This window comes from Aedes albopictus, chromosome 3 (genome assembly GCF_035046485.1).
Source record: "Aedes albopictus strain Foshan chromosome 3, AalbF5, whole genome shotgun sequence".
Lineage (NCBI taxonomy): Eukaryota > Metazoa > Arthropoda > Insecta > Diptera > Culicidae > Aedes > Aedes albopictus.
In genome coordinates, this window is record NC_085138.1 from 237,113,122 (window position 1) to 237,122,358 (window position 9,237).

General features: G+C 42.2%; 2 protein-coding genes across 2 annotated transcripts; one reads left to right on the top strand and one right to left on the bottom strand.

Moving 5' to 3' along the window:
* Nucleotides 1–3,628: 3,628 nt before the first annotated feature.
* Nucleotides 3,629–6,544, top strand: LOC109431310 (G patch domain-containing protein 1 homolog). Its single transcript, XM_019707527.3, has 2 exons — nt 3,629–3,817; nt 3,883–6,544. Exons 1-2 carry the CDS (start codon nt 3,757–3,759, stop codon nt 6,468–6,470), a joined length of 2,649 nt encoding a protein of 882 aa, XP_019563072.3. The 5' UTR covers nt 3,629–3,756; the 3' UTR covers nt 6,471–6,544.
* Nucleotides 6,545–7,918: 1,374 nt separating this feature from the next.
* LOC109432015 (oxysterol-binding protein-related protein 11) lies at nt 7,919–9,008 on the bottom strand. The gene is made up of 2 exons (XM_019708317.3): nt 8,814–9,008; nt 7,919–8,748 (listed from the first exon to the last, which is right to left on the bottom strand). Exons 1-2 carry the CDS (start codon nt 8,896–8,898, stop codon nt 8,201–8,203), a joined length of 633 nt encoding a protein of 210 aa, XP_019563862.2. The 5' UTR covers nt 8,899–9,008; the 3' UTR covers nt 7,919–8,200.
* Nucleotides 9,009–9,237: the final 229 nt, after the last annotated feature.

The window sequence follows — 9,237 nt, forward strand, 5'->3', positions numbered from 1 at the left end:
ACAACTGGCCACCCGGTAATGACTTTGGTGAGAAACAAAGAGAGAAATTCGAGTTGGAGAGTTGTCAGATGGATGAGAATCAAAATAAAACCGAGGAAGAATCAGGCGAATCACACATCACGTGCTAATCTGTGACATTTCTCGACGTGAAAATGCTGTCAGACAGACCGGTTGCACTTATCGTCACACTTCTCAACCGTCACACTTTCATACTGTGCAGTTCGATTTGGTGTGAACAGTGCAATAATATTCCATTAATATCGATTAATATTATATTAGTTCAGTAATATCGATGATGCATATCAAGCTGGCTGTGATTATTTTTATACACACAGACTACTGACATATGGAGGTAAATATATTGAATTCTGCAGTTCATTACGGTAAGTTTTGTTTTTCATCTTAATAAATGAACGTATAGCAAATGTAATGCTTCAATTTTAGGCTGAACTTTTCCTGGGGTGCACAGTGTAAAACATGAAACCCAGAACACGACCAAATTCCATCTATAAGCAAGGTCCTGCGACCAAGACCGTTTCCGCTTGAAAACCCCTACCTAATCGATTGGTGGCGTTGGCCGATGACTCCACACAGGACAGCCAGAGTGCTAGAATCAGCCCGAATTACTAACGCAATGTGGTTCTGTGAGGAATTAGAAGTGACCCAAGCTGACCAATGCCAACAGGCATGGCTGATCTTCGTGGGCATGCTACCTGAAATAAGTCTTCACGTTTGATGCTATACATGAAATAAATCTTTACAATTTAATTTCTTTTAATTTGGCAAGAATAATGGTCATTGTGAAACGCTTACGCTGTGATTTATCAGAGAAGTTTCAAACAACAGATGGATCACAACAGCCAAATCCACATGTGACATCATCCAGAGTACTCATTACTTTGGTGTGTAGTTTTTTGATCAATGTTTGCTAGTATTTTTTTTTGTGAGAACTAGGATTTATTCCGGCCAGGGTTCGGGCCCTTTGGGTTATGTATCCGCCTTGCGAGGCCCGCACCAAAAACAATCCAAGCGGAAGCAGTCTCGGTCGTCGACCATAACCCCCTGAAACTCAATTCAATAGTGTCTTGAGTCCCATTGTGCGGAGGATGAGATTTTGCTGTAGTACGTAATGAACTATGAACATCCTAGTATTTCAAGGTTATTAACCATGGATCCAACGCTCATTAAATATGATGTACAGGTCCTGGTTCACATAAAAAAGCACTGTGAGCAGCAGAAATGAAATAACGGAAATTACAAAAATAGAAACTTGCGATATGCGGTACTTTGACCAATTCAAGTGTCTAAATTATGTGGGTTCCTCTAGTTTCAATATAATGTTTTGATAACTACAAACAACGGCAATATATCAATGAGCACTTGATAATATTTTTAATATCAGCATTAATATCCGTAATATTTGTAATACGAGATCGAGTGTCCCACCCCATGATCTTTTTACTAAACATACATATGCCGCCAATATCTCGATATTAAAAATAAATAATTTTAATTTATTTAGTTCCGATTGCAATACCGTTCAAACGACGCCTTCCTACGAACGATAAGCATGTTCATTTGGCTCACACTTTGACAGTTCTCTCTGCACGATTGGCTCACAATGGCTGCCTCCGCAGATATCTATAATGTAGGATTACTAGTGAATACGAAAAGCGAGGTTTTTTGGTGGTGTTGTACTTTTTACAACAGCGCGTGCGCTGAAGGGTTAAGAAATCAACTCTTTTTTAATAAAAAGTCCATGAGAACTTTGCAGGCACTTTTCCAACTGTATAAAAACAACTTAATTTATTTTTTACTAATACAGTAGACGTTCGATAACTGCAACATGTTTACGTTTCAGTTAGCGAACAAAATTCGATAACTGCAACGTCAGATAGGCGTCAACAACCCATCAATTGGCTTCTTTAGCGGTGTTGAGATAATTTCATATTCTGAATCTGCATGCAAAACTGAGCCGAAATCCAAATTTTCATGAATTTTGATGCCCGGGAACCTATTTAAAAATCAATATGAAGTTTGTATGGGAGCGATTTGTCGAATCACCCCTCGTCGCATTTTGTACTGGGTGGAGCTGTCAAACAGTTACCCAGCTGTCAAAAGGTGATTTAAAAAAATCTCTTTGAAATTGATTTTAGGTATCAAAATAAAGTTCTAAAAATCAGAAAAAAATCATAGTGGCTCAGAAAAAGGTGCTCTTTCGTATAAAATAAAAAAATCAATACATTTTTCTAAATTTAAAAACCCAATTGACATTAAATGAACGGAAAATTCATTCGATTGTTCATTTGGGCTAACTTGGTGCACCGTTTTGACGGATAGCGGTGCGATAACTGCAAATTTGTTGCACTTACCGGACTTGCAGTTAAAAGGCATTGCAGTTAAACCGTTTGCACCGACCGAACGTCTACTGTAGTTACTTTAAATTATTAAAGAACGATTGAAAAACAATCGAATTAATTAGTCACTAATAAAGCTAATGCAAAGCTAATGTTCATTTACTGTACGAACTATAGACACTATAGATTCCGAGACTCGCGGAGACATGGTTGAGCAATATAATTTTAGTGTTTTACCGTCAATTTAGAGTGTACCGAGCGAATATGACGTCACGCAATCTTTGTCGCTATTGAAATCGTGACGTCATGCTCGTTTGGCTACACGAACTGACAGTTCGTTTGGCTACAGTTGTCTTCGTCTCCGCGAGTCTATGGAATCTATAGTGTCTATAGTACGATCGTTAGTTAGTTAGTTAGTTAGTTAGTTATAGTTCGAACTATATCGGCTTGATTTCTATTGTAAAAAGTAACCATATATCTACTGCGTGTTTTATTGTGAACAATAAAATCAGTCATACATCAATATTGACTGGTTTGCTGAATATGATACACCGCGCGGCCTTTATAAGGTTCCAACCGCGCATTTGCACGAAATTCCATGCGGCAAATCTCTGAGGAAAGGAACAGCCGCACTTGAGGAAACGCCGCAATGTTATCTCCCATAAGAATGGAGTAAAAGGGGAGCAAAAAACGCGGCTGTTCCTTTCCTCAGGGATTCGCCGCGTGTACTTTTGGGCAAATGCGCTAATATTGCTGGTTGCTTTCAAAGATGGATTTTTGATGCAATCCGCCTATCACACTATTTTTGTACTCGGGCACGGTTGCCGACATTAGTTTCATAAACTCCACATTTCACAAACTTTTTCCACTGATATAAACGCACAAACCTGCACAACTGGCCACCCGGTAATGACTTTGGTGAGAAACAAAGAGAGAAATTCGAGTTGGAGAGTTGTCAGATGGATGAGAATCAAAACAAAACCGAGGAAGAATCAGGCGAATCACACATCACGTGCTAATCTGTGACATTTCTCGACGTCAAAATGCTGTCAGACAGGCCGGTTGCACTTATCGTCACACTTCTCAACCGTCACACTTTCATACTGTGCAGTTCGATTTGGTGTGAACAGTGCAATAATATTTACCATTAATGAATGGTCATTTTTTATCCGGGAACTCAACATCGTTCTTCGTGCATGAGTGTGTTTGCTTAAAAATGAGTTAAAATAGTTAAGAGTGTATACATTTCGAAATGTTGCGCGCGGAAGGCCCGTCTCCCCTAAACGAAGTGTCAAAATTGGGAAAACAAAACAAATGCGTCGTGAAAGTTTGTTTTGCTTCATCGTAAAGTAGACAATTTATTTCTGGAGTTATTTTAAATTCTATTCGGATTTTCATTATGGATGAAGATGAAGACACGTACTGCAAATTTGGCACTCCTCTACCAACGTATGAAGAAGGTAAATATTTGATTGTTTTTAGTCCTTGAGCTGAATTTTAAGTTGACTTGGTTGCTCGCTTCCAGATGAGATTCCGGCAAAGAAACCGGTCTCCGTAGAAAACCAAATTGTACTGGACGTGAATGGAAAGCGTCGATTCCATGGCGCCTTCACCGGGGGATTCTCCGCTGGCTTTTGGAACACGGTCGGCTCCGAGGAAGGCTGGAAACCGACGGAGTTCAAGAGCTCACGGAAAGAGAAGGCCGCATCAAGGACAGTTCAGAATCCGATGGACTTTATGGACGACGAAGATCTCGGAGAGTTCGGAATCGCTCCGCAGCGGGTGCAGGTCAGGGAGGACTTTGCACATTCGAGCAAAGGGAAGCGACGGCTTGATGCGGCTAATTGGAAAGGACCGATACCGGGAGTTCCGGTGTTGAAAACGCTGCTGGAGCCAGCGAAAGAGAAGACCGCTGTGCGCATGTTGAAGAACATGGGATGGAGAGAAGGGCAAGGCATTGGCGAGCGACAGAGCAGGGTTGAGAAGAGGAAGGCAAAGGGTCGGAACGAAAAGGAGCGGTATGTGATGAAAATGTATGGATGCGAGCTGCCCTGCGCGGAAGATCAGGGTGGGCTTATGGATGGCGGTTCGGAAGGAGAAAGCGACGATTCGTCTGACTATGAGGTGACTTTTGCACCGGATGACTTCGATCCGTTGTTGGCTGCGTTCAAGGATAACAGCTTTGGTTTGGGATATTCCGGGCTGGAACGTCCGTCCGTTGGGGGGCAAAGATTCAATCTGTTCGACACGCTGGAAATAGTCGATCGGAACAATAAAAAACTATCGATTCGGGGACAAGCTTTCGGCGTGGGAGCGCTGGAAGACGATGACGATGAGGATGTCTATTCCAAGGACGATATGTCTCGGTACGATTTCTCACTCGAAGATAAATCGAAGCGGCCTGCGGCGATAAAGTCTTCTGCGCATGCTAATGATTGTCTGGAGGGCTTTTGCCCATCAAAAATAGCATTGAAAGGGATGAAAAAGGTGTTTCGGGTCAGTGTTCCGGATAGCTTTACACCGCGAAATTGGATGCAGCGTCGTACTCGGTTTGAACCGATGGATGAAACAAGGGAACAGAAGCTTCTGGAAACGAATAAGTATAAAGTTCAAGGTTTGGGGCGGCACGATCTTAATCCTGAAAAGCGAGCGCAAGCCTTAGGAGAGAAGCCGCTAGTAAAATCCCAAGTTACAAAGAGCACAGCATTGCTAGACTTGATCAATAAAAGAAGCGACTCTTTCGTCGGAGGAGACGTGTTGAACCCGGAGGAACCCAAGCAAGAGAAACCCGTCGAGAATAAAGCATTGCAGTTTGACATCAAAACTCACACAGAAAATCTCGGTTCAACCAAAGATGGCTTCAAGCCATTTATAGCAGAACCGGAAAAGCAAGACCGATATGAGAAGTTCCTGGTTTTCAAGCCAACAGATAAATTGAAAACCAGAGAAGAGTTGCTAAATACGCTACAGCCCCTTGGAATGTCATCATGGGACCGGGAACGCGAGCTCAAAGAATTCGAACAGGCTCAGCGCATGTACCGGCCATTGGACGGTTTAATGTCTGACCGCTTCGTCACGGAATCTGCTCTGGTAGCGGAGAAAGAAACAGTTGATCCATCCAAGCAAGTTGAGATCAAAATGAAGCGTATTCGAACCATGTGGAAGCCACATAAAGATCTCTGCAAACGGTTCAACGTTGAGGAACCATTCAGTGGCATGATGGAAGAGGAGAAAACGAAACCCAAAACCAAGTTTTCCGTGTTCGATTATCTGGAAGCACCGGTGAACCGAAAATCTGATTTTGTGACCCCAGTGGTTATTCCAAAGCGAACGGAGAAGGAAGATAAACATCCCGATCCAGTTCCCATCCGAGCATCTGCGAAGGACTTTTTCGCGGGTGCTGAAACCCCCAGTACAAGCTATGAACCCCGAAGTTCTACAGAAGAAACCCAGAAGCCCCAAACTCAGCCTTCTAGCTTGATCAAACCGGTTAAGCGAACTGACTTGGAGCAAAAAGTTCTAGAAAGTGTTAACAAGAAGCCGGAAGAAAAGAAAGATCTTTTTAAATCAATTTTCTGCAGCAGCAGCGATGAAGATGAGGATGTCGATGGGAATACTCCCAACGCTGACCAACAACCCTCGACATCCTCAATGATGAACGATGCCGATAAAATGAAGCTGGTCGAAAGTTTGGTAGCGATTAAGCCTGCCAGCCAGATGAACGTCCTGCGCAACAATTCGCCTCCAAGGGGAATTTTCAAAAGTATTTTCGATATCAAGAAGCCCGAATCCGAAAAGTCCGCCCCCTTGACAATTGCACTTTCGGAAGATTCGTCGTCGAGTTCCGACGAGGAAGAAGACGCCTTCTATGGACCGAAACTACCGACTGCTAAACCACCATCGACAGCACCCCAATCCGACCAGTTGGATGCCAAGCTGCTGGAAATGATGAAGAAAACCGCCGGTTCGTCCAGTAAGCTAATCGTTGAAGAATGGGTCGAAAAGGAAAAGGCTTCATCCAAGAAAAGCAAAAAGAAAAAGGATAAAGAACACAAGAAAGCCAAGAAGCACAAAAAGGAGAAAAAGAAACACAAGCATAAGGATCGAAGGTGATGTGTGAGATGGTTACCAATTAAGAATTAGTTGTTATTCTGATCACATTAAAAGTCAAAGGTATGATTATTTTATTTCTTTCTGTTACTTTTACTTCGTAATCCCTTCATTATTGCTGACTGCAGTATAATTACCGTCAAGTCGCCAGTCATCGTGGGTCTAAGGGGCGATTTCTTCACCCTGGCTTAAGCGTTAAGCCAGGTTTAACTGTATGGGTAAGCCTGGCTTACCGGTTAAGCCGAGGTGAAGAAATCGGCCCTAAGAGGATTTGGGTCGAATATGGGCACACCTGGCAATCTATAGATGCTATAGCATATCAGGTGTTTATTTTGCAATATCGAAGCCAGTTCAACTAGAAAGTGTGGAGCGGACCTGGTGTGATGGTTAGAACACTTGACTATCACGCTGAGGACCTGGGATCGAATCCCACTCCCGACAAACTCGCAAAATGTGAGTTCTTCCTTCGGAAGGGAAGTACAGCGTGGGTCCCGAGATGAACTGACCTAGGGCTAAAAATCTCGTTAATACAGATAAAAAAAAAACTAGAAAGTACGATAGGATTTTTGACCCCATTCTCGACATTACAGGTAATAGTAGTTTACGCAACAAGGTGCAGAATGAAGATTTTTACAGCACGAGTCGTACATTTATCCAACGAGGCTTGCCGAGTTGGACAATTACGACGAGTGCTGTAAAATCGAGTTCTGCACCGAGTTGCGTACAACGTTTTTTGCAATTTCATAAATTACTACCTTAGGCAAGACTTAAGGATAGTTTTAAACAAAATGTTTTCATCAAACTCCACACTGATGTTCATAGCCATGTTTAAGAAAGTCTGATCATAGCAGGTTATGCTGTGCAGTTGTCACAAATTCTCAAACCTGCGTCCAGAAGCATCAAGAAGTTGATCAAAATTGAAAACAGTGCTGTAATGGTTCATTACGCAACGCAAATCAATGCTGTAATGAACCATTACAGCACTGCTTATTTGGTGTGGGAAAGTAGGCCTTTTCCTGGCAGATTTGTGTGAGGTAACACAGCCTATTACGATGAGAAATTGCAAAAACAAAATTGTGCATTACCTAAATTTACAACGAAACGACCGTTTTCGTCCATTTCTTCTATCTGAATCAGATACCTTATTGCGTGAACTTGTTGTTAACATTGTTATTGTTGTGAACATTTTCTGCCAGAAAGTTGATTTTGAACAAGTAAATCCAGTGCCAATTCCTGGCACCAGTGCTGAACCTCCAGCAAAATCAAATGGGAAATCACTTCTGCACCCTGCTGACGAAGTAATTGTAATTATAATTTTATTGTTAACGTGAACCGGTTAGCGTTGCTATTTTTAGGATCAAGGAGTCTTGCCAAAGTCTACGCTCCATACATATTTTAAAATTGAGTAAAAAAAACAGTAATATTAGCACATACTATTTTGGTTGACCACATTCAGCTTCATATGTCTTTTATTCAGAATAATGCCTAGAAATGACTATTTTGCCAAACGACTTGATGCCACACGACACGGCATCTGCCCCTCCGCTGAGCGATGCGTACCGAATGAAGCATGATTGTTGGAAACGATATTATCAACTGTTATTAAAATCATTAACAATTCTTGTTTGGATTATAATATGCAACATTCTATGTGCAACATCGAAAGGAAAGGTTGAAATTAAAAGCATCCTCTTGTATGATTAATATAAGGAATTTAAACGCGTTTTAAAAGCTTAAAAAGTAGGTTCCCCTCTAGTGTCCGCCAGTTCGCTATGCCTCTGAAGCAGCCCGAAGCACTGCAGCAAACTCTGCGTGCTAGCTGCCGAAACCGCCTTCAACATCAGCAAGTCCGGATCGGTGTGGGCCAACGGGCTGGTCACATTCTCGATGGCCCGCGCCAGGGCCGCATTGCTCAGTTCGGTTTGCTGCATCTGTTGCCGGGCAGCACCGAAAGCGTCGTGAGCAGCCAATTGATCCCGCGGCGGCAATGAAGCGGCCGCATTGGAGTGGCTTTCGACGATGGCCCGCAACCCGTCAACCCATTCCTGACGCGCTCGGGCATCTCCCGCCCGGAGCTTCAGCATATCTCCTGATGCACAGTTGACTGTAAATGTTTTGGAGTCCTCGTCGCTTGGACATATTACTGCACCAGCCAGATGCACCTGGCCTCGAGGGGAGTTTCCAATGATAAGTGGATTTGAGTCATCGTTCGACGGTTCACACAAATAGTAACTGAGCAATCCAGCTTGTGCATCCACTATGAACCATCGGTATTGCCATCCTGAAATATTTTAATTGTAAGTAGCATTTATAATTAAGCAAAATATCGATTCAACTGATATTTACCTTTAACTACATTAGTGTACTTGTACAATTGACCACTAAGCTGCTGTCTGTTCATGTTCAAGAATTTACTTAAACTTGATTCCATTTTTCGTAAAACCGCAATATTATCTGTCTGAAGTAAAAAAAAAACGACTGTAAAATGAAAATAATTTTTCTGTTTACTCAACAAATAGCTGTCACATCCTTTGTGTAAACAAAAAACTGCACTTGCACTCAAAACTGAGTATGTACACGTATAACTGCTTGTACACACTTTTTCTACTGAAGAACGACACGCTAAAACTGCTCAGCATTAAAATGTGTAAGACCTCATAAATGCATAATTTCCATACCACTCATAAAATGTGTAATAGGGCACTGCATGAAATTTTCTCCTTCTCTTTCACTCATACAGAAATTTTGTAAACAACAAGGCCAAGAAACG